This window comes from Acanthochromis polyacanthus, chromosome 17, assembly GCF_021347895.1.
Source record: "Acanthochromis polyacanthus isolate Apoly-LR-REF ecotype Palm Island chromosome 17, KAUST_Apoly_ChrSc, whole genome shotgun sequence".
NCBI lineage: Eukaryota > Metazoa > Chordata > Actinopteri > Pomacentridae > Acanthochromis > Acanthochromis polyacanthus.
The window spans coordinates 21,982,487-22,008,981 of record NC_067129.1 but is presented as its reverse complement, the minus strand read 5'-3'; the positions used below and the strand labels follow the sequence as shown (position 1 = coordinate 22,008,981).

The window sequence follows — 26,495 nt, the reverse complement described above, 5'->3', positions numbered from 1 at the left end:
TTTTCCTGTACGATAAAAAGACTAGCAACCAGATGTGTCTCCCTCAGCTGCTTCAGTGTCTTCTCTTCTTATCTGCTCTGTAATAACGCTCTGATTGCATTCGATTGATTTGTTTGAACCAGGTATTGATTCTGTTGGCCTCTCATGCTCGCTGTCTGTCATGACGGATGCCTGAAACTCCCCAGTTGTATCCTCCTTCATGCTCTTTGTGATGAATTGACGGATTCGCTTCAAGCCACCCCCTCTGCATGTTTGTGCTGGTCTTACCAAACTGTCTGCCATCTTTCATCATTGCTGCATCTGGTATTTGAGTCACATTCGGGCTATTTCACTGTCGCATCTGATCATAGCTGTCTTTCCTTTTTTTCTGTTCTACTTTCTCTACTGAATCAGTACTGACTGTGTTTAATCACAATGCCCCCTCATGCCCCCTACGGACCCATTCAGACCGACATTAGCAGCACATTAAAAAACACAGTCTCCTCATTAGTTTGAATGAGGCTGTTGCAGCGGTGCAGCAGGGGTGCTGCTGCTGCAGAGGGCTCTGGCTCAGAAAAGCTTTGCAGTTTTGGATAGAGGTTTATTCTCGTGTAGCTTTTCCGCCTATTGTAAGTTCAAGCAACACACTTTGAGAGACAGTCAACTACATGCAAGTAGAACTTACAGGAATCCCCTGTGGCATGTAATTTGACATACAGTACACAGAGACCGAGGAGGAAATTATCACTGCCGGAATACCTTTCCACTTTAACAGGAGTATAAACAGCTTGTGTCTGATAAGCTTCCAACTGGACGTCCTGGTTTGTATCTCTTTCTCTTAATCCGTACCCCAAAAGCAGCGCACCCACGCCACACACACACACACACACACACACACCCATCTGGAGTTCTGCCAGAGGGCTATTGTTGCCCTCAATGAGCTCAAACACGAGGTCATTTGCATAAGGCCATGACTAAAGACTCTCAATTAATTACATTCTTAATTAAAACCGCTCCAAAATAAAATACGCATACTCATAAAATACATTCAGACTTTAAGTTTTAATGTCCTGAAAAATGAAACGACTAAATTGTTATTTGGCTCTTTTCCGTATTTGTATGTAGGCCAGCACCTGAAGAGAAGAGTTCAGGTTAAGGTTAGGGTTACAGTATAGCACAACACAGCACAAAACACAGCCTCAGAAAGGCCTCTGGGCTAAATCACCATATTTTCTATTGGCGTGTACACAGGTGTAGAGGACTGACTACCATATTCATCAAATTATTCTAAAATATTGTAACATATTTGAGAAGATGGAAATGAGCAGTCAGTAATCCACCGTTCACTCATAGGTTTATTGCGCACCATGCAGAGAGTAGAAATGAGCCCAACTGCTCGAGAGCAATGAAAAATTGCCACAGGAAGTATAAAACTAAATACAATCCTTGACTTAGCCCAACATGCATTATCGTCATAATTAGTCATAATCACCAGCTTCTTCCTTCATGTTCAAAAGCTGCATGCCATGTTTACATTAAAACCTCACATACTCTCTGTCCAGCCAACCCAGTGTCATGAACATTCACATCAACATCAACATCTCACATCATGTCTTCTGAACTGGCGAGATGACACAGTGAGGTTTACAAAACAATCTTATCTATGCTTTCTTGGACTGTTCACACATGGATCTACCTCACATTTCTGATTTTCAACCATCAGAATATTTATTGTTGTTTTATTTAGCTTATGTATATGGGTCATTCTAGAATTGGAGGACATTTTACATCCGACCCATCCAATTTCAAATAATCCATGTACAAAAAACTAAAACATGCAGTTGTGTAAATTTACTTGTCCTGAGACCAAATCTAAAAAAAAATAGGAGAAAAGAATATTTTAAAAATAACAAATAAATCTGGAGTTCCACCTAAAATACCATTTTTCTTTTGTCCTACCCCCCAGTGGCCAAATTTAAAAAAAATTTTGAACATCATTAAACAGCTTTTTTTTTTCATATTTTCACAACAATGTTAGCCTTCATTGAATATTTCACTCTACCTCATGCAACCCTGTTATGTATATTATCAGGATAAGATTAATTCTTTTTTACTTGTTTCTTACTGTTTTCCATCATTAAGTTTGTCCTTTTGGTCAGCAGTAACAGCTAGCTAAATATCTAGCTTCTACTCCTGAGAAAAAGCTAACATGGATTAGCAACCATGTTACTGTGATTAGAGCAGGGTTAGCAAACAACAAATAAAACATGGAATAAAAATTTTACTAGTTATGTGTAAGCGAATCAATCAAGCCTTTGATAGTTTATTACCTATTATTGATTAATATGTAGCAGAAAAGCTATAAAAGATAAGGTTTATTTTCTAAAATATTAAAGCCCAAATGTCCTCCAATTCTGGAAAGACCCAAATATATATTTTCACATGTATGTTTAACACATTGTTCAATTGTAGTCTGAAACGGTTATGTACTTGATTACATTACTGCAGCACATATGGTATGTGAGTATATAAATAGAAATATATATTTGCACATGTAGAACAGGAGGAGAAACCAAGGAAACAAGCCAGCTAGCAGTCATTTAGCAGAGGGTGTATGGCAGTGCAGCGCCTGTGATCAGCAGCATAGAGAGATAATGGGGCGAGATTGGACACAACAGTTGGAGCAAGTGGCCTTTATTGTTCTCTTTAGCTGCCATGGCCCCTGTCCTGCGCTGTCGTTAAAGAGGGGGAGGAGGTTAATGCTCTTCCTCGCACCACCTGTTGTCAACGCCTCTCTCCCCCTCAAGAACTACCCCTCACCCTAACCCCTCATCCTTCTGCTATTGTCCCTCTGATCCTGTATGACACACACACACAAACACACACACACATGCTGGTTACTGGTCGTCTTCGCCTTTAGTATGGTCTAATTAATTCATGGCTATCCTCTGGAGGAGGGTTTGGCTAGCAGGTCTGGCTCAATGACCGGCAGACGGACGGATCATACAGAGGGGGTTAAGCCAGAGGCCCATGGCCTCACTCCGGCCATCTGATCCCCCTTTCGAAGACCAGAATGACCACCAGCTCGGTCGTCCACAGGGATGGGACCTGCAATCCCATTAGTGAAGCATGAACAGACCTCCGAGCTCACACAGATACACACAAGCAGACACAAACAGAAGAGCTTGTTATCATCAAGTAATGGAGACAGTCACTGCTGTAGTTCAGTAGGAGAGCTGTTGGTGTTACTCCATCATTCATGTGGAGCGGTGAATACAAACATAAAACGATTCAAGAACGATGGCACACATTCCCTGATACCCACGTTCTATCTCAAATGGTGAAAAGCAAATTTGTACAGAAAGCACCTAGGTAGGGGATCACTGTAAAATAAGATCTGACATTGGGTGCTTTGGCAAATGGACCTGAATGGACAAAATGCCTCAGACAGCTGGTGGAAAACATCACCATGTTGCTGTGGATGCACAGGAAGATGCTTGGGGGCTTGAATGTGAAAATCACACCAGTGGGATGTGTACTCATGCTCTACTCACAGTATACAGTCCAAAAATAATCTGTTGTTTTCTCTTTTTTTTTAAAAAAAAAAGAGACATTCATGGTCTTAGCACTTCCACTTCTGATGTCCAAACACTGTGGTTCAAACACTATTTACAACTAATATGTAAACCTAACCTACTTCTTTCATCTGTTAGTGCTAATAAAGTTGGCAAATATAAATAATGTGAGGACTGTCCTTTGATGCCATCTACAATGAACTGATTAGAGGACAGTTAAGAGATAAAATAGTGAAGTGTTGAAAACATTTTATGAGATTTCAGCTTCAATTTTAGACCTCACTGTAGGTTAACAACCTTTTGTTCTTCCAGACATACTCTCTTCTCTGTCTGAAGACAAACAGATAGAATTAGAATAGCTTAACAGATAATATCAGCTCATTCAAATTGGGCTAACAGCTAAAGAGGCTAATTCACAACAGGTTAACTGGTGTTTAAAACAGCTTAAAGCTGTTAGCCTCAGTCGTTATTCTGTTAATTCCAATATAAACTTCATATGCTTCAATCAGCTTTGTTTAATCTTTCATCACATGAGGAGACATTATTGCTCCCATAATGGAGTCTGTATTCCATGTCATGGCGTTAAGGATGCACTGACTCTGTTTGAAGACAACTTTTTTCAAAAACCCATTGTCTGTCTGCTGGTTAGAGCATCACTGACTTCATTCATACTGCAGCAATTGAGGTGTAAACAGAGACTGATAGCAGGTCAGTGGCTGCACAGGCTGCATGGATGCACAGACCAGTGTGAGCACGCTCCAGTGTGTGTGATGACAGCATGCCCTGCAGAGCTCCTATCACGACCCATATGGCTGCAGATCACTGGGGTTAATAACAGGGACAGAGGGCAGACAGCAGAGAGTGGAGGGTGTAGAGGGACGAGTGGGAGTCATGTGGGGGGGGTCATTTTATCCCCTTTATCAGAGCCGCCCAACCCAAACTTCTGTCCTTGCAGAACTCTTTTCCCCATTTCGAAATCCATGCACCCTGAAATCCATTTTTCTGCACCAGCGTCGCAGTGTTCAAAACTTACATGACAGGTGTGTGTGTGTGTGTGTGTGTGTGTGTGTGTGTGTGTGTGTGTGTGTGTGTGTGTGTGTGTGTGTGTGTGTGTGTGTGTGTGTGTGTGTGTGTGTGTGTGTGTGTGTGTGTGTGTGTAAGGGAGACAGAGATAGAAAGAGAAAGGAGGATCCAGCTGGTGACAGTGGTCTTCAGCTGTTTCTCTCACACTGGTGTCTAGGATTACTACGGGTGAGAAAGTTGGTCCAGACTATGGCTATAAAGAATTAGGCATGTGTACACACACACACACACACACACACACACACACTGGAAATCCACACAAAGGCAGAGGAAGACAAGGGTTTCATTACATCTTCACCTGTTCATTCTCTAAGTTCCACATGGCAGCTGCCATCCTGAACCTTGGAGGCTTGACCTCTAAAGAACCTTTCAAATCGGGGTCCGAGCTGGTTTTGGGGGCAGAAAATCGCTTAGAGTTTCCCCCAGTCAGTTTGATTTGAGTCTTTGACTCCACCCCCACCACCTTCAAAAAAGCACTTCATCTCCTCCCCTGTTGCCGTGAATATTCATGAGCCATAAAGCCAGGCAGTAGAGACGTAGCAGGCATAATAAAAACGTCAGAGGTGTAAAACACTCAAAGAAAAAGCTGCCAGGAGCTTGGGCAAGTCACTCTGAATGTCAAATCCCCACCCAGGGGTGTCTGGCCTGTTCGGTCTATTGTGCTTGACTGATTTTCATGCATCTGACATGAATTGGCCTCTGCTCCTGCCACGCAATGTTATAGGCCACATTTTCAGGATCAAAGAATCTCTTTTAATGCATGAAATCGGATACATTCAGGACACTAGACACACATTTTGCAGGGAAACATGTTGAAAAGAGATATTAACCTGATCTTAATGCGGGTAATGTAACAAATAGGTTGAAAAGAGCAAAGGAAAGGAGGCTGTTGCTGAAAGACAGCAACACTTAAAGCACAAATAGAAAATTACATATAACAGTCATGAAACTGTACATCAGTTTGTGTTTGTCTCCTGGTATTATCACTCCCCTTCCAGCCTACAACTATTTAACAGCTCCCAAAATGAATGTGATGCAATTTTCTACCTGCTTGAATTTAATCTTTAGTGCCATTGTAAAGGCAAAACATCATTTTAAAAGCGTAGAACTACTTCAACTCGCTAACTACATCACATTGGAAGCTAAGCTACACGAGCCGGTGCTTGAACAGATCAACTCACACTTCCTGCATCACACAATCATTCATCAAATATGTCATTAATAATGAGTGGAAAGCATTACTGGGGTAACAAGGCAGAACGCTCCACAATGAGTTATTGAGTGCCTAATTGTTAGTGTATGGATGCTTGCAAAGGGAGAATGGTCTGCACACAGTTCAGCAATAATAATTAAGAATCATTCTACACACCCTGAAAGACTTCCATCAATAACAGCTTGACCTTTCGACAACTCCTATGAATAGATATTATTGTTTGTAACTGAGTGTAAAGAGATGCATCATGTCCAACTAAACATTGTGCATTGTAGCTCCCATAACTAGCTGTGTTCCAAATTTCTTTCAAAACCATTTCAGAGTCTTGGAATGATGCTGAACAATCAAGACACATATTCCTATGAGGGAACTGTGCCATTTGTAGCCCCAATAGAGGTGCAAGTCTGGGGATAGTTGGTCTATTGTTCACCTTGCCAGTGCAAAAAATGGTCTCATCAGCCATTAAACATAATGCCACAAACTGCGGTGTCGACATTCATGACCTCCAGAGGATGGTTACCAATCTTGCTACCACTTTGGTTGTCAATGTAACACTGCCAACAGGTTCATATGCCCCATTAGGCAACACTTGTGAATGTTGTTTTATGCCGCTGACAATAATAGCAGTTCCACTGGGAGGTGTGTGAATTCTGAGTGTGAGTGCAAGAGGTGTGTGGAACACTGTGTTAAACACTGGAAACTGAATCTAAGCTGGCTGCAGCAGATGTTCTCTGTCAGTGAAGAATCTCCAAACATTTTCCGTGAAGTGCTTAAGCTTGAACGGGGTGTTTCATCTTCAAAAGGTAGATTCTGGGAGAAGTATCACTTTACATCTATAAGCCACAACTTTTAAACCACAGCTAAGATGAAGGACTGCTGCTTCAATAGCTCTTCCCTCTGCGGCTGCAAACTCTCAAGTCACGCAAGCTCGAAAATTCTGCCCGTTCATCCACACTGCAGCTCAGTGGTCTTCACCACCCCGCGTGCCTCTCAGCCGACAGCAGATGGCGTGTGAGGGGTTAAACCTGCTGAACCTTCTACCCGCCCCACTGTGTTGGCTTCTACTCTGATACCAAATATACCCACCAATACACAATGCAGCTCCCTCTCAGTTTGCCCCCAGTGCTTCCAAGTCACAGGACAGGGAGGAAAGCGACACCATGCCACAAAGCGCCATCTTGCACCTTCTCTGATGCCATGCTGAGCCCCCTGGCAACTCAGGGCAGGCTTATGTGCCTCTGGCCTCATCTCCGTCCCCGTTGGTTGGTACCCCTGCAGTGGGGGCTGGAAGGAGCTGGCGTTGGCTTGGTTTTGGAACCGGCCACTGTTTGTTCTATATAACCTCTCTCCCCGTCTCTCTCTCTCTCTCTCTGGAGGCAGCACTCCAAAAGTGTGCTTGTATGCTGGCAGATGCACATGCAAGACGATACGAGTAAGAAACTGTTTTTTTCCGCTCCCATGGATTAGGGATTCTTATCTATGATAGCAACTGTCGTGTGTTACGTTGTGTCCGTGTGCATGTGTCTGTTTGCAGACAGCCGCAGAGAATGTCACCTCCCATCGACTCGCAGCACTAAGAGAGAAAGCCGGACATACAGAAATTAATCAGCTAGTGTCCTTGCAGACTGAAATCACACTGGTGCTGAAGTCAAACTCTTCAGACTGCAAACATGACCTCATGGAGTCTTGTTGGAGACGGTCGATGCAAGCCTACAAATGAGCTTAGACTCTGGGCACCTTTAACAGCTGCCAGATACATCTCAAGGGTGCTGGCAAAAATAATATTATTAATGTGTCCTTGGTTTTGCTTAAGCACTATTCTAATGTCATGAATTAAGAAAAGCACAGACAGCTTCTTTGGAAATCAAAAGGAGAGCGCAGTATAAAGAAACTGTAGAGAAAAACATTAGGGATTATTCATGAGGAGTGAGAAATTTCTGGCATCTGTCGCTGCTCCATTCCTTTGCTCTTTTTCATAAGCACCCCTGTGAAAAGTGATTCACAACACTTCCACCTTATTCTATCTGCCTGCTTTCCACATTCAGCTTATACCTCAAATACCCTGCAGCTCCTGATGTTGATACTGAAACGGAGCAAGACGAAGGTGAAAGGTAATTCTTCATGCTGCTTGAGGAACGCTTTTAGGTAAGGTGACGGACACACTGCACAGATCCCAGCTGTTTATAGAGGACGGAGAATGATTCATGGGCTGTTTTTCTGTGGAGGCAGTCAGGGGGAATTCAGCCTGATTATTAACTTTAGGGTTGGGGCCTTTCAGGAAAATATGAGCCAACAAGGTGTTCAACAAGGGTCTAGAGTTCCTCCGATTTTTAGTGGAAATGGAGTTCGTTTTCTCCCTTCAGCTGGTTTGTGTTAGCGCAATGAGAAATTCCAAGGTGGGTGATATTAGGAGAGGCCAGAGTGAAAGGATTAGAAGAAATCTTTAAATCTCTCGTAGTGTTTCTGCAACAGCTGCTGGCAGCATGCTGTCAAGACTCACTTTTGCCTGAATTAGTAGATATACAAAGATAACATTAGCAAAATCTAATTTTGAATCGCCTGGTTATCAATTCTAATATAATGAACAGCTGCATTATTTCTACAATATAATGCATCTGTGGACACAGCAACAAACGAGCCAATAGCCAGATTTGTATTCATAAAAACTGTCAAGATTTCTTTATATTATCTGCCGCTGCTGTCAAAACAAAGTTAAACAGATATCTTCCAAAACTAAATAGTCGACTCCACCAGCCAAGATTTAATTGGCCCTGTCCACATTTCACTGTGGAGCCACTGCTCACAAGCCACCCTGGTGTACTTTAAGAAACTAACATCTGCTAGTGAGAAGCTGCCAAATAACAGTGGCCTTTCGTCCCCTCCCTGCAAGACAGTTTTTCAGCTTTCCTGTCCAGTGGCGACAACTGTTATCTTTGTTGCTGGAGCTAGCTGTCATCCATCTACATTAAAAGGACCGGTCGCAAAGACCTGGTCACAGCACGACAGCAGCCGGGCTCTATGGAGCGGGAGAAGATAGGACGTAGTATCGGCGGCTGGAGAGGGGGGGGGGCCTCAAGGCGAAAGCTGCCAGGAGATCTGACACCAAGGTCAGGGGTGGCGTCTTAAGTTAACTCAGCCGAGTGAAAGCGATGATAAGAAACCAGAGAGTCCTTTGAAGCCGTCTCTGCACTCCTCTGCTTTTATACTGCAGCTAACAATATTACCCATGAACTCTATCTCTGATTTAATTCCTTTCTGATTACTGAAACTACATGACATTTGAGACCCATGTGGACAAGCATCAGACTATCTCTTCTACTTTCTCTTGCGTATGCACAGACATGTATATCAATGCACACTGTGTCCCTTTGGTTCTCTTAGTGGGTGATTCGCTTTACAGCCCTGCATTTCTGAGAACCTGAAGCCTTGAGAGAGTGAAACACCCTCATCTAATGTATTTCAGTCTACTTAAATTCATTTTTAAAGGGCAAAATTATGAGCACTATTGACTGGTTACCATGTGACCTGTCCTTTTTATTCATTTAATCACCCTCCATGAAAAATCTGGCCCTGTGATAGACCAGTCCTGTGATACACTGTCCAGTGTGTCCCTGCCTTCACCCTAAATCAGCTGGGATAGGCACCAGCCCCCCTTGCAACCCTAATGAGGATTAAGCGGTGTATAGATAATTGATGGATGGAAGACCCCACAGCATTCACCTTCTGTCTTTCTCACAGTCACACCCACACACACCTGAGCCACTGAGCCTAAACAGGAACAAAATCTACACTTACTTGCCACTTCCAGCGATGCATTGCGACTGACTGCCTCGCCCAGATAGTTGCGCGCCACACAAACATAGACGCCTTCATCAGGTTTGCTTCGCCTCCCGTGCACAATTCGCAGGAAGAAGAGGGAGCCGCTGGGTAATAGCATCCGGTGGGATCGGGGGTCTTCTCGATCGGTCTCGACCCGCTCACCATCTTTGTACCATTCCACCATCGGAGTCGGCCGTCCCTCGGCTTTACAGTTGAGGGTGGCTGGCTCACCTTTGGACACGATCAAATCAGACGGATGTTCTACAATCCGAGGAGCAGCATCCTCTAACCGGGGTCGGGATCCTGGAGGAAGACACAACACCGCAGGGAGGAGAAAGGTTAGGGTCCGGTTCATATGTGGGCAGCCTTTTGTGATATTATTATAATGGTTCTCACATAACTTTAAAATGAAAGGACAGAGTATGAGTTGAATGTGAGTGGAATAGCAGCAGTAAGACTGAAACTCAAGGTATAAATGCATTTTTAAAAGAAAAAAAACATTTAGTAATTACAGTCCGCACAGTATCTGCTCAGTAACTCGCACCAAATGATTATTTCAAGCACCTTGAAATATAAACCTTCAACTGGACCATGGCAGTATGAGACACTGAGCTCATTGAGACTCTGGATGTGAAGTAAAGAATGTGGTTTCACTTGTGAGTACAAGGTAGGGACTATAATAAACACAGGCTAAAAATCCCCGGCCTTTTCACTTTCTGGCCAGCGCACACAAAAGTGGGCAAGTGGGTGGCTCGACTTATAAAAACACACTCAGTTGCCCTATTTCCAGACCACTTGAGCTGGGTCTGTAAAAAGCAGCAGCAAACCACATAATTTTATCACTGACAACACGGCTATGTGAAATGAGCATGTGATGTAATTGCTCAAAAGCAACATTCAAAGCATAAATCAAGAGGATGTGTGAAATTACATGCTCTAAATTCTGCATCGATGAAACTAAAACCAAATTCTTCAGCAGTGGAGGGAAAGCATGAGAGAAGAAAACGCGCTAATCAGAAATCCATGGGAGAGTAGGTTGACTGCACACAAAAATATTCATTTGTCTATCGTACATAAGCAATCTTCATCTTCAGGAGAAAATACTGAAGTCTGTAACGACACGATTTGCATAGTTCTCTAGGGTGCAAGTTTTTAATAAACTGCTAACCATTATAAATGCATTGTGTTTTCAGTCAGTGTTCTGCAGAATCTCGAGCTCCGTCTGACTGAAAGACAGAAGCAGATGGAGATGGAGGTGGGGTAATTCCCAAAGGTTTTTTGTTTTTTTTTTTGCTTTGCATTGGAATTGCTTTTTTTCTCCCCCTCCGTCTATGTTTCCTTTTCCTGCTCCAATTTGAATGACAGCATGTTGGCGGTACAATTATGTATGAAAAGCAATAACAAAAAGTCAAACACAGTGAGGCACAAGTGAAATTTCCCCCTGGAGAGCAAATGACAGAAAGACAACAGGAGGTGCATCTTTCCAGTGTTATTCCGTTTTGTTCCAGTGATGATTGTTGTTGCATTCATAAGTGTCTTTTTGATTTGTCTTGCCTTCCCACTCAGCTAGTAAGCCGTGCTGGTTTTAAACTAAAACCATTTTCACTGTCACAGTATTGCAATTTTGAGCAATCCCATATACTGCAGTATTACACAACTTTGTGTTTTCAGAACATCCACAGCAGGAGACTGGCATGAGGAGTTGTTAATATAACAGGAAAACAGAAAACACAAATTGCTGAAAGGTTGTTTAGTGCTCAGGGGTACTGCAGCCCCTGCATTACACTGAGCTCTGCACTGGGGGAGTTTATTACTCTGCCAAGGAACATAGCAGAGTTATGTGACAAACAGTGCACGTTTGTCTGTCTGTTAGCAACATCACTAAAAGACGGACCAACGGACTCAGATGAAATTTTCATGGAAGGTCAGAAATGACACAAAGACCAAGTAATTAGATTTTGGCAGTGATGCGGCTTACAGTCTGGATTCATGGATTTGATAAAGATTTCTGTTTCATTGCGAGATAGCAGCATGCCGTCACTGTAACTATGACTCCAAGTGAACACTACGTCAGCTGCCTGCTAACGATCACATGATTGCGATCCTACTACAAAATCAACCACACATTTTTTAACGATTTCTTTCTACAGAAATAATACAAGGAATAAGCAGCCTTGGCAGAGGACTGCGTTCTCTGAGTGCTTTTCTTGTTTCCTTCAAGTAATGCTGTTCTTTTGGAATGCCTCACTGCTCAATGAAAGTTTAAGCAGGCTATGCTTAAATCGCTATGAAACACGACAATAGCTTTCATGCAGAGACCAAGTAGCTTTGGTTCTGGTTTGTAACCAAAGAGAGATGAAAAGCAAAAAACGAAACAACATCAAAAAAAAAACAGGACTAGTGTACAGGTAGACAAAGAAATAGGAGTCTGCAGTCTGGATAAATCTCCAACCTCCCATCCTCTCCTACGAAGAGAGAGCTGATGATGTGTCTGCAGCACAGGTACACCGACAGTGCGACGCAGGCCCAACATAAGAAAGAAGGTTGCAGGGGTTGATCCCACAGGTGCATGAATAAGAAGGAGTTCAAAGTACAAGCTTTCCTGATACAATCTGATAAGAAAAGCAGTCAAAATTCCTGCCCTCAGAATGACAAATCCTCCATAAGGTTGTGGGGGATTAAGAACTCCACTTAAGTGCTTCTCGGTGATGGGGATATAGAGTAGCGTCAAATGGCCCTGCTCTCAGTGCAATTACATTCCCAAGGATGGAGAAATAGGAAGCTCTGAATAGGAGGAAACAGTACAGAGGCTTTGAAGTTGCTTCTAGTTAGAATCAAATATCAATTGGGCTTCTGTTTAACATCCATTTTAAAGGACTCAGAGCACACCACAATTTCTGGATACACATTTTAGGGTTATATTTCACCACTAGCAACACCACTGCACTGCAGTTTCCTCTATTTTTTTCCCTATTTGCCCACTTGAACTGAAAACTACAATAAAGTGTTGGGTATAGACTGTATAAGTTCATCAAGAATCATAACAGGACAAGCTAACAGCTCAGTTGTTTCATATATGCTTAATTCAAAACTACAAATGATCTGACCAAAAATGAGGTTGAAATTTAAGTTTCAAATCAACAATTTTCTGGCAACATTTCTAAATATTACTTTTACTACTACAGCTGAGTCAGGTTTCGTGCAGACTTCCACACAAACTACAAGACTGTGAATAAGCAGGAAGACAACAGGCAGGTGCTTCAAACAAATTGTGCGAAGAGGCTGCACGAGGAGATTTTTTTACCATCTGCATTTTCAGAATTCATCATTGAGAGAATTGTAGTAGAAGTAGTTTCTGGCAGACTTGGGAGGTGCTTTACTTTGTGCATGATGGTGTGCAATCACATTAGGAACTTCTGAACTCTCCAAAAATCCTGTGCTGCCCACTGTGCTCTGCACACCTCAGGAATAATCACACTGACACGGTGCCACAGTCCAATCTGTAACTAACTCCTCTGTCATGTAAAAAGTGCAAAGTCACAGCCTTTCAGAAACATCCACAGGAGCCTCGTGTCTATTTCTGTGTTCAATTTGAGGGGCAATGTGACCGTCCATGTAGCAGATCGTAGAGGGCTGTATGTGTGTCTGCTGTCCACTTTCAAGGTCTGCACTGGTCATGTGGAAACTGTGAATTGGCCTTAAGGAGAGTGACTCGCCGCTGATGTGTTTGTGACTTTATACACAAATGTGCTTTTGCATAACAAAGGGTCAGAGCCTAATTAAAATTCAAAAAGCAATCAACTGTGAGCTACGTTCAACTACAGCCACAACAAACAGTTTACATTACTGATTAATGTGGTGGATTCTTTTGCTATTGATTTGTTTGCTTTTTATTACTTGATTACTACCTGTCTAGAAAGTGTAAAAAAAATAATTAAATAAACAGTGAATAGATGTATCAACACTATTCAAATCTTCAAATCTTCTCTTTATTACTCTGAAAGTATAGTTATAGGATAATAAAAATATCGCTCCGAAAAGGAACGCGGTGGAGTGATGTGACAATCGGCGTACGTTTGTCTGTCTGTTAGCCGCATTACTCAAAAACGGACAAACGGCTGTGGATGAAATTTTGAGGGAATGAGAAATGACAAGGACCAAGTGATTAGATTTTGGCAGCGATGCGGCTTATAGTCTGGATCCACAGATTTGATAAAGATTTCTGTGTCATTGTGAGACAGCGGCACGGCGTCACTGTAACTATGACAAGTGCTATGACACTACGTCAGCTGCCTGCTGACGATCACATGATTGTGATCCCACTACAAATGGACCGTAGCGGACTTATCGTGACTTATCGGTCGAACATCATACAAGGAACAGTTTATTAAATTGTGGGGGTGTTTCCAACTCCCATCAATTCCCGCTGCCTGCGACATATTTAGGTTACATGATTTGCTTTCTCTACATAACGTACACATGCATAACACACACCTGTGCTCTGCTCAAGGTCATTTTGTTTGTGGGTCCACTTGTAAATGGCCACACTGTATAGTGCCATGATAACCGCCACAAATTTTAGAAAGATTTCAGCCATCAGTAATGGTGCAACGACTGAGCAGCCTTGGTGGAGTACTGCGCTCTCTAAATGCTTTTCTTGTTACATATGCAATGACTTTTTCAATCTACTTGACAGGTAGGTTGTACCAAGAATCACAGAAAACTTGCCACAGTCCTTCTTTGGATTTAGTCTGTCTCTGTCCCTTGTGTAATCCCAGACTGACCTCACAATGCTGCGTTTAAGGCTCAGCAGGGGTCTGGGCTCCTTGTTCTTCTTGTGGCTTGAGATACTTTTTAAATTTGGGACTGATCAGATGGGACTGACATTTGCATGCCACATTACATCAGATGTATTTTCAACTTTCATTTAAGCACTTCCAGTGAAGCACCTTTCAAAAATCAAAACAATAAACAGCACATACTAAACCTGCATGAATCATATAAAGAATACTGTAAGTGCCAGGGACTTCTACCCTAATCTATATTTCAATGGGATTCTGCAGTGTAGCACTCCAAGATAAAACCTTCAATGTGACATATTTCTAAAAATGAATGAACAAAAGTAATGTTTTACAAGGCTGGTCTTCTGTGGAATATAGTTGTCATTTTGCTAAGTGTCTCTCTTCCCTCAAGGTCCCTGAGCTGTAGCTGGAGACTATTCCGCTACCAGCTTTGAGGTAGCATATGTATCATGGCTGAACTGAGCCTGTCTGGTTGGGGGTATTTGGAGGGGTGATGGGGGGTGTCTGTGGCGAGAGCTCAGCAGGACAGAGCCTTTAAGAGCTGACTCATAAATTTTACAGTACAAGCCGCTTGGAACAAGCCATGTGGAAATGTAAAGCAAAGGCTTTTAAAGAGGACGAGACCACCACGTGGGACTGAGCTAAATATCATCAAGAGAACTTAGAAGCAACCACTGAACACCAACATTTAAGATCTTACAACTGTCATTCATGGAAATGTGGCTTTGATGAAATGATCTCTCAGCCACTGTCTGCAAAAAACAGAGACCCCCTGTTACATCAGTTCAAAAAACTGAGTTAGTACATCTAAGATGATTCAAAAGTACGAATCATGATGAGGAGGAAGTATGTAAGAAGTATAACAGACATTTTTCTGGACATTTACTGTGATATAGAGCTTTGCACAGGCTTCTTTTGGGCAGCTGTATAGGTACAATGATACAGATCAGCGTGATAGACTGACTATGTGGTCAAACATCTCAAAGACATTTGAATTTCTAAGGAGAACACTATTCCCCAGCTACCGAGCTCAGAGTGCAGATGTGTGTAACAGATAAGGTCGAGGCTGGAAAAGATGAACTCAAATCAGGTTAAATGGACAGCTGGAGCCTGGAGTGTCTGACTGGTTGTCTCGAGAAGGGTTTCTAACAGGAATATCTGGACCCTCTAAGGACCTATTAACTCCTGCCCATGGTGTACTAAGACAGGATGGCAGCAGTTTTCAAAGATACATGTGAGCTAATGAAGCCACAGGGATGCTGTAGGAGCCCAGTCTGTGAGAGTCTGTTTGACAAGCTATATTGCTATATTGTTTCCTGCATAAGAGACGAGATGAACTGCTGTCTAAACTGTCATGGCGAAAGAGAGCGCTTGACGGATATATGTGAGATGTGCTCTGTAGCTGAAATTGCTTTAATTGGTCGTCTTTAGAGATGCAGTCCGCAATTTTTCACAATGCAATTGCGCAGATTAGTGAGAAATTAAAAAGAAAAGCTTCATATATGGATCTAGACATAAAAGGAGTGCACTGCTCTCAAGAAAGCATATGAAACTGTTTGTGAAGCTTTACAGTCAATTTAACACCTCAGAGAGCTGTCACTGTGGAAGAAATGTTCAGTGCATGTTTCACTTATGAAAAAAGTAGGTGAGAAACGATTCTGCTAGCATGTATGAATCACTTCTAAAGCACAGAATTATTAACAACTGAGATAACTGTAGATTAACTTCTGAGATATGTGGTGATAACTTAACTTTATTTGGTAAGTTCTAGGAACTTTTCCAGGAACCAAAGCCCAGGAAATTTCCCAAGGGTACAAATCCAGCACTGTGAAAGTGCAATAGTCTCAGGTTCCCTCTCTGCAAAAATCAGACAGCAAAGCCTGCACATAAGCAATGGTCCATCAGTTACAAAATCCCGAGCTGCTCTCTCCTAATACTGCCAGCCACAAACTCTAAGTAAAACAACAAAGCGGCAGGTTTTTAAAAATGCTGGATGTATAATAGGGATGTAAAAACTGCTAGTATACATGAACAGGCATCAGCAATGTAAGCTCCCATCAAGTTCCCAAGCCCTTAGAACATTCTGCCTTCATGTGCAGCAGGGGCTTCTATCTCTTGTATCGCTCTGGAACTTTATTTAGAGCCTTGTTCCTGTGATGGAAACCCAGGTACGGGAACTGAGTTCCTTAAAATGTTCCTGTTCCCTGTTGAAAGTTACTCCTGTGAAAATTACCGCAATAAAACCACTTATAAGTATTTTTGTTATTGACAATTTAAAGACTGGAAGCTGATGCAAATATCTGCCATGTTTGGTTGGTAAGTCAACACTTACTGATCTCAAAGCAGCCCTCTACGTAAACAGAAGTATGTCTTTTCATACCAAAGCATAGCGTCAGGTTCCTCATATGGACGCATTCACAGCAATGGCAAACATTATTTAATAAAAAAACAGCATCCTTTTGATTTTCTCTTGAAGTAATTACAAGGCTGCTTATTTCAGGAAAGTAAAGCAAAGCACTGTTTATTTTAATTAACTTCACTCAGCGTGAACTTTCCCTTCCTACCCGAAGAGTCCGAATTGACAGACTAAATATCAAAACGGTTCATGCAGAGCACTCTGTATTTAGAATATATTTAAACATCAGGACAAATGCATACACAGAAAGAATTACTGTCAAACAACTTCAAAGTCGTTTTAACTGGAGAAAGAGGAGGAGGAGAGAATAAAAAGCCTGAGAGGATGACAGGGAAATAGTGCGTACGGCAAAGGCGCACAAAAACGAAGGAGAAAAATTGGAACAAAACAGCCACGGGGAGCACAAACTCCTGCTGCAATGTCCTTTCTATAATGGAGGATGGCGAAGTGCTGAGGCAGAACTTTTTCTCATCTAGAACAAGAACAAGTGGCTCGGTGCGTCCTGCTAATATAAAACAAGTAGAGAACCACTGCCAGACTTCCCAGCCCCCATCCTGCCAACTCCCAAGCCTTATTTCACCACCAACAGAAGTGGGCTTTTATCCCTAAGCAGATTTACTCCCTCTGAAGAGGCAAAAACATCAGATCACACCCAGTAACTCCCACATATCCATTCAGTACACTTGACTTGCATTGAAAAGCTACAAGAATGGAGTTGGTGATATATTTGCATGTGTGCATCAGACTGCTGACAGTTTTCAAGACATAAAGCAGAAGGCTATCAATTCTTGAGATTAAGATCAATTTAAAAATATCTCCTCAGTCCTAAAATAGAGACACATTCAAAGAAATCGACTTTTTTTTTTAGTTTTGATACTAAATTTGACCTGCATTTAAAATGGTTTTGACAAAAAAGGTGCTGACATAGAAGCATCATCTCACACTAAAATAAATCCACTCCAATTATCCAGAAATAATCCCCTGCTAAGAAGTCAAAAGGTCAAACAAAGTGACTGTCAGCTTGTGTGGAGCAAGTGATTACAGATGTGCTCACGATTCCGCTGTTAGAGACGAAAGGCCTTCACAGGTCATCATAAAAAAAAAAATCTAAATGAAAGCTAAAAGAAAGCAGTTTAAGAAAAAGTTGTACGGTAGCCGAGGGATGTTGTCATGTGTAGATCTTCTGATTTGGAAAAGGCAGAGCTCCAAAAAGTTCGCTTCAACGTAATTTTACTCGACAAGCTATTTGCTTTAGGTGACAGGCTGTAAAATCCCTTTTCTGCACCTAGACAGCTCTGGATGTAAATATACACTTACCTCTGCATCTTTCTCAGGCTGCATTTCACAGGCTCAGACTGTATTTCTCAAACACAGATGCTATAATGATCAGAAGATGGTCTGACTCACGCAGTAAATCCAGGAAGGGTGCTCATTTTGCATGCTGGGGTAGAGGAAGAATTCTGATCCTTTACTTGCACCACACTGTAAAAATACTCCACTACAAGTCAATGGTAACTAACCAACAGTATGTAGGTATTGGTCAGGAAAGTAAGATACTATTATGTGATAATGAACTTGATTCTTACTCTGCCAAGGAATGCAGTGGAGTAATGTGACGACCGACCTACGTTTGTCCGTCCGTTTGGCTGTCTGTTCGCAACGTTACTCAAGAACGGATTAACCGATTTGGATGAAATTTTCAGGGAAGGCCAGCAGAAATGACACAAGGCCCAACTGATTAGATTTTGGCAGTGATGTGGCTTATAGTCTGGATCCACAATTTCCGTATCATTCTTAAATGACCGGCATCACTGCAACTGTGACTACAAGCGAACACTATGTCAGCTGCGATAACATGATTGTGATCCTACTGCAAGTCGACCGCTGCCGACTTATCGGGACTTACCTGTCGGAAATTATACAAGGAATGAGCAGCCTTGGTGGAGTAGTGTGCTCACTGAGTGCTTTTCTAGTCATCACTGCAATAGTGTTCAAGCAGATACTGTAGTTAACTGAAGTTTCTATTATTTTGAATCTATATCTATATCTGTAAAGGACTGCAACTACTGATTAACACTCAATCTGTTAAATAATTTCATTATCTAAATGGTGGTTTGGTTAAGAACAAATTCGAAATGACACACACAATGTCAAAATATTCCAAACCTCAAACTTACTAACAACAAATGAAAACAAGAAAAGGACTCAGAGAACACAGTACTCCCCGAGGCTGCAAAGTCATTGTATCATTTCTGACAGAAGAGATCTTTAATAAAAAATTACCTTGCACTGAGCACAGGCGTGTGTAATTCATGTGTATGTTATGTACGGATACCGAATCATGTGACCTAAATATATAGTGGTCAGCGGGAATTGATGGGACTCAGAAACATCCCCACAATTTAATCAGTTGCTCCTTGTATGATTTCCAACGGATAAGTCCCGATAAGTCGGCAGTGGACAATTTGTAGTAGGATCACAATCCTGTGATCGTCAGCGGGCAGCTGACGTAGTGTTCACTTGTTGTCATGGTTACAGTGATGCTGTGCCGCAATCTGACAATGACACAGAAATCTTTAACAAATCCATGGATCCAGACTATAAGCCACATCACTGCCAAAATTGAATCACTTGGTCCTTGTGTCATTTTTGACCTTCCCTGAAAATTTCATCCAAATCTGTTAGCCCATTTTTGAGTGATGTTGCAAAAAGACGGAAAAACGTAAAATGTACACTGACTGTTACATAGCTATTCCAGGTATTCAAAAGAAAGGTTTCTGTATGAAAAACAACTAATAGTTACATCTCTACTTCACATGGTTTAGATGTAAACTGATGGAGATCTGCTAGCAATAACTGTCAAATAAAAGTAGAAGTAGTGAAAAGTATGAAATGGAATATAAAAAAGAACCTCAAAACTGTAAGCACAACTATGAGTCAATGTACTTATCTACATTCCAGAACTGTGTGTGTGTCATCACACAAAAATCAAAATATTTGGCTCACTTTGGCCCTGCAGGGAATAGGACATAAAACATGGATGGCACTTCAGCCCCATCAAGTCTTCCAGCACAGACAGGGTGAGAAATGCCTTTCATTTCGATGTGAAGGACTTGAAAATAAATCAGAATGCTGCAATACATCAAAAGCTGCACTTCTTATCACTCTGTGGTGAGTTGTGGCAAAGAAGGAAGATTAAACCATGCTCTGGCTTAGCAACTCAAATTAAGACTAAGCTGAGCTAACCCTCACACTGCACTCCAGATAACCATCCTCTCCTCCGCAGTGTACTTTTGAAAGACATAGCTGTTAATTCCAGAACAACAGCAATAAAAGTACCTGCCACTGGTGAACAGGGGGAGCTTCATAATCTTTAAAGAAGGAACAGAGGAGTGAGGGGGGGTAGGGCGGATGATGGCGATCAAAGACAATTCAACAACTTTGCTATTCCTATTCCTCCCTCATATGCAATTCTTTTTAGCAGCTTGGCTTTCCTCTAACAGAATTTGTTGTTTTACAGCTCTGTTGCCTCCTCCTCCGCCTCTCGATTTTCGCCAAAGCCAAAAGAATTGATTTGCAAATGTGCATTCAAAGGTAAATTGGCATTGGTGAGGGAGGCAGGCTGGAGTGCTTTCTCTGCTGCCTCCTACTCTTTGACCCTGTGGGGACAACAAAATGAGGCACTTGCATTAGAATACAAAGTGCTGGCCATAAAGAGACAACCTCTTTAATTGAGTCTGTGTTGATGCTAAACTTCTAAATGGGTAGGGTCAACTTTGGGAAAAGGAAATTGGGTGTTTTTATCGCGTCTCTCTCTGGGCCATGAAGCAGCTCGGTGTGTGGGGGGCTAAAGCTGCTTCTTTTCTGCTCCTTTCTTCGGGAAGCGCGGATCATGCAAATTGGGAGAAAAAAGATCCAAACTCCCACGGCAGCTCCAAAAAAAAATTGCCCTTTCCACTAACAACTCTGTTTCATGCTCCCTCTGAGTATGGCCTCTTCCTCTGGCGAAACAGCTGAAATGAGGTTTGGCGAGATGTTCGGGCAAGTTGACAAGGCAGAAGCAGCTTGCTGTAGATAGTCAGCAAACAGTAGTGTGTTCCTGGTCCAACAGGAACAGACAGTTGAGCCTAACAGACCATGTTTACACAAAAAAAATTTCCTTATGGTAAAACACGGCTGAGAGGCTTGGGAGCTGATTAAGCTTTGATTTAGTTCCAACACCAGACAAAAAGCCTGAGAGGGCAGCGGAACGTCTCTTTCACATGGAGATTCAGACTGTTTCCTTTGACTTTGAAATGCACTTTCTTCAAGATTCCGCAGCCCACTCTACAAAACAAGAAGCATCAACATCGATAAAGCGAAGGTTTAAACTGAACTATTCTCATATTTAAACAGTCAAAGAGCTTTGAATGCAAATAAGAGGGGCAACAGAAATTCTGAGAACTTAAATACAACTAGTCCACCATCCTTCAAGTTATCACAGATCCTGCCAAGAGTTGTCAGTTTCAGTTCCAGCCGCCCGCCGGTAACGAGCATCGATTTTCTCCGCTGATTCCACCAAGGGGCGGTTTTGGATAGGCTTTGAAAGAACAAGAGAACAGCAACTGTATTTGGCGACTCGACTCTCACTGTTCTATGTGATGAGAGCAAGAAGAGACAAGAAGAAACAGAGGGGAAAACACCCGAGGAAGGAGGAAAGAATAGATACTGGCTGCAGGGATTCTTCATAAGAGAGTGAAGTTAAACATAGAAAAACATTTAGTTTGTCTTGAATAAGGCTGGATTATTTATGATGGCTAATTACTGGTTCACTGGCATTCAGCAACAGAGGTGCTGTGTATTTGCTCCCTCACTCATGTCCGGGTAGGAATCCTTGAGGGGCTCCAGCACAGTGCAGAGCTGGCCACGGGTGGCCAGACACAGCTGTGGGGAAATGCCATTGGTTTTCGGTCCCACAGCGGCATCTTAAGATTAGCCCTTATTAGATCTGCGTCCACTTATGCACACAGAGGCCAACTCCTATCTGCTCTATCTGTGCGACCGCATAGATCACATACGCCACGTCGAGGGAGGAGAGGGTCAAGACGGGGGCTTTCTGAGTCCGCAACTCAAAGGAAAACAATGATAGTGTGTAAAAATAAACTGTGGGGGCTGTTTTTCCTTCTACTGCTTATTAGAGTTGACATCTAAGCTCATTTTCCATTCATAAGTCAAACTTTAAAAAAATCTACATGTGCAGATCTACAATTTAGGTTTCAGGGTTCAACAATGAACGATGACGGGGGGTTTAAGCTTAACGACATGCTGCTCAGCCCTGTTCTTTCAGTGCGATTGTATTTAAAGCTTTAGCCATCATTTTTCATAATCATACACTGATTGTTTTGTATGAGACCAGATTATGATACCATAATGCAGGGGTGTCACACATAACGCCCGCAGGCCAAAACTAGTCTGCCAGAGGGTCTGATCTTGCCCATAAATATTACAAAGGTGAAAATGAATACTTCCTATGAAAATAATTAAAGACATTGAACATTGAGCAATAAAATATGAGTCAGCAGCTTCAGTATAACCGAGTTTGGTTTGATGGAACCCTGTTGTTGATGGACTGCATTTTTTTATGTATAAATTTCATACATTTACAATGCAGGGGGATAGCTTAACTTTTTCCTTAATAGTTCCCACTTTACTTTGTGTGGTGTGTCAGTTTAGATGGTCAGGATTACTACACAGATGTGGAAATGAATGTAAATTTACAATGATTTCTAGATCTTGACAAGTTGCATACTATTATATTGCTAAATTCCAGATACCTAAGACTAAATGTTTTGTGCCTTTGTTGATCTGAGAGTTGTAATACATAAATAATAACTGAGCTAATATTGTTAAAATGTCACATATTTTTCTGATGAAATTTCAGGTTGCTCATAATGTTCTGTAAAACGCTAGTTCATTAAATGTGAACATTTTCAGAATGTACCTCTTTGCACTAAAGCAATGGAAAAAATTGGAGTTGATGTTATTACACTGGGTCCTCGACTTAGGCTCCTACGGTGTGACTTCACGTGATTTTCGCTGTATGTCAGAATTCACATATGTACCGTTTTGTTGGATCTAATTTCACTTTCATGGAGATGGCTTTCCTTATCTTTGAAACGCTGTCCTCTGAAAAGTCTGACTTACGCTTGGAAGCCATAATGAATGGCAAAACGTTTCCAAAAAAACATAACAGAAATGAAAGAAAGCAAATGTAGCACAATCCAATGTGACCTACAATCGGCAAATGTAAACAAAGCTGTCTTTTCCTCTGCTTCCCTCTCATATGTCGGAATGATGGAACAAGACTTTCTTAGTAAATTTATGGCAGATGGCGACACAACCACAAAACACCTTAGGTTGAGCGCGTCGTAAACCAAGGACCAGGTGTATATAATAACATATAATAACATATAATGTGTTATTATGTTATGATTTTACAGGTCTGGCCCACTTGAGATCAAATTGGGCTGAATGTGGCCCCTAAACTAAAATGAGTGAGACACCCCTGCCATATTGGGAATGAACTTGAATCTATATGTACCGTAACACTAAAAAAGTGTAACTGCAGTAATCTTTACTCATGATGATAATATTTGCATGAAAGTAGATAAATGCACCCTTCACATACTGTTAGAGATTAAAAAACACCGGTTTTGACATGTAATTAAGCAGAAAAGTGGAGAAAGTGATGTCGAGGAAGTTCAAGCAGAGCAAGCGACGGATTCACATCTAGCAGCCGCCACTTCTCTAAATGCTTTTAATTTCTGAGGTGAGTTGCACTTAACAAGATAACAAGAAGAGGAGTCACTCTAATTGCCTCGTCAAGCAAGTAATGTTTCTTTATTACGTCCAGGCAAAGCTGTCAATCATCAAGCAGAGATGCTAGAGAGAACAAACAGCCACAGAGACACTAGCTGCTGCTATCCTCAAGTCACTTTTTGTGTATCAACACTCCCATCACAAAATAACAGGTACCCAGCGACTGTCACTTTTCCAAAAAAGCTGTCCCTGTCAGTTCTAAAGCTGGCTATTAAATCATTGACAGTGGCTGTCAAAGTCCCTCCGGTGTAGCATCACCTTGATACACCAGTGCTGAAAATGATCCATTATCAGTTGGCTCTTTCCCATGCCGAGCTTTCAAGTGTCAGACTCTCACAAATATATCCAACCCACCCAACAAAGTCACGGTGGTGACAGCTGCAGCTATACCCGTGGGCTTTTCCTTTTGACTCCGCTGCTGAGTTTTGCTGCTTCTTCAAACTACACTCCGGAAAAGTTCTCGGACAATAAAAAACTGGGAAACATGAAGATTTGATGGACTGTCTCACCAGTCAAACTGAGTGATTATTAGACGTGTGGTCAGACACAGAAGAGACAAAAAGATGGGACTCCTGGGGTTGTGGAAAAACAATGCAAAAATACTGCTGGCAAATCAGAAGGATTTTTTCATTTTTGTACAGTTACTTGTTCGGCTCTGTAAATAAGCATTTCTACTGATGTAACTAGGACAGTACAGAATTTTTAAAGCTGCTTATGCTGATTCAATTTTTTCTTTTGTGCGACAACATATCTAAACTAGAAAAGCACTCAGTGTGCAGACCTCCGCCAAGGATAGAGAGGAAAACAATGCAGTAAAGGATCATGAGCTGAAATCGAACCTGTGTCTCTGACACAGTTCTGTTTACGAATCACCTTCTTAACCAGTTGAGCTATCTGGACACCTTCCTCTAATTTGTTGGACGACATACTAACCTATGATGTTTTTTGTCATATTTTGGACCACATACTTAAACATACTAAAAAATTCAAAGTGATCCAGAATCCAGGATCCTTTCCGGATTGCCACCAAAATTAAACCGGCTCTTCCTCTTACCATAGTCTACATCCCCTCAAAATTTCATCTGAATCTGCCCAGGCGTTTTTGAGTTATCTTGCTAACAGACGGACGGACGGACGGACGGACGGACGGACGGACGGACGGACGGACGGACGGACGGACGGACGGACGGACGGACGCCGGGTGTCACATAACCTCCTTGGCAGAGGTAATAAGTAACCTTTCCAAATGAAACAAGAAATAGAAAAATACAAGAAAAGTACTCAGAGAGCACAGGACTCCACCAAGGCTACTCAGCTGTTTGATCACGTCCGACAGATAAGTCCAAGTACGTCTGCAGTGGTCAATTTACAGTAGGATCGCAATCATGTGATCGTCAACAGGCAGCTGATGTAGTGTTCACTTGTAGTCATAGTTACAGTGACACCGTTCCACTATCTCGCAATGATACAGAAGTCTTAAACAAATCCGTGGATCCAGGCTATAGCTACATCACTGCCAAAATCTAATCAGGTGGTCCTTGTGTCATTTCTGACCTTTCCTGAAAATTTCATCCAAATCCGTACATCCATTTTTGAGTAATGTTGCGAACAGACAGACAGACAAACAAACAGACGGACAAACAGACAAACACACGCACATTGTTACACAATTTCGCCTCATTGGCAGAGTAATAACAGAAAAGCTGCAGGTAAAACCATCCTGCGGTAGCTGTGCAGTTGATTTATAAATGTTTTGTGAGACACTAATGGTGCATAGATTGTGTTTGTACTGTACAACAACACTTGTGTGGAAACCCATCTGGCTAAACATCTGGAATTTATTATAGGGGGATTTAATATTTAACAACTGTGGTGAATCACACACTCTTGCAAACCTCTGTCCATGTCTGTTAGTCCTATGGATGGCGCTTTTCCCCAATTATGCTGCAGAATGCTTTACATTTTGCACACACAATCATAACTGCTTCCCCCATAGGTTTGTTGCTCAGCCTCCTGGTGCGATATTATCTATATCATGACACACACATTCTCCAATTACACCCCATCTCTCTTTTATACACAAACAGACACCAAAGGCCTCTTTGAAGGCGCTGTAGACATTACGGATGTGTCCCATTTTTGTGGGCAGAAAGGATCCAGGACGGGGAGACGCCTCTCCTGAGATGAAGTTGTCAGATTGTTGCAGTCAGCATTTGACAGGGACGTTTTTGAGTCATTTTAATCCCTCATCCAATGACAGCCAGGAAATGTTCTTTTTCCACTGGGAGACCAAAGCAAAATTGATTCTGTTCATGCAACGCAAAACAACACCTACAGCACCTGTATTATCCAATTACCAGCTGGATTATGCCACATGATTATGCCGATTTGCAGGGCAATGCTGTCTTGTGCTCCTTGACTGAGACAGCACTACAGTCAGACAGCAGTGGCCCATAGTTCACCTCACTCCCTGTATATTTCAGTATTATGAGCAGCAATGGGGAGGTCAGCACTCCTAAAACCACTGGAACTAATATCGGGGCTATCCATCTGTCTGCAGCCCGAGGTGGGAAGCTCAGGCGGTATTGTGTCAGGCCCCTCAGGCGGTCGCTCTTGAGCCCTTCAAGGAGACGGCAGAGATGACTTGTCCTGTCAGCACCTGTTGCTAAAAAGAATTCCCGCTCAGTTTACGGCCCTTTACTTTGATCCCCGACGGAGAAGTCTAAGAGCCTCATCGTTTGATTATTTTG

The 26,495-nt window shown here is 42.1% G+C and overlaps 1 protein-coding gene across 3 annotated transcripts in view; it reads right to left on the bottom strand.

The window, feature by feature from the left end:
• The window catches only part of robo3 (roundabout, axon guidance receptor, homolog 3 (Drosophila)), a 221,452-nt gene that overhangs the window by 89,947 nt on the left and 105,010 nt on the right, over positions 1-26,495 (bottom strand). For all 3 annotated transcript variants that reach the window (XM_051937149.1, XM_051937150.1, XM_022195782.2), the window contains exon 2: positions 9,646-9,972. In XM_051937149.1, coding sequence (XP_051793109.1) covers positions 9,646-9,972 — 327 coding nt within the window. The remainder of the gene's footprint in view (positions 1-9,645; positions 9,973-26,495) is intronic.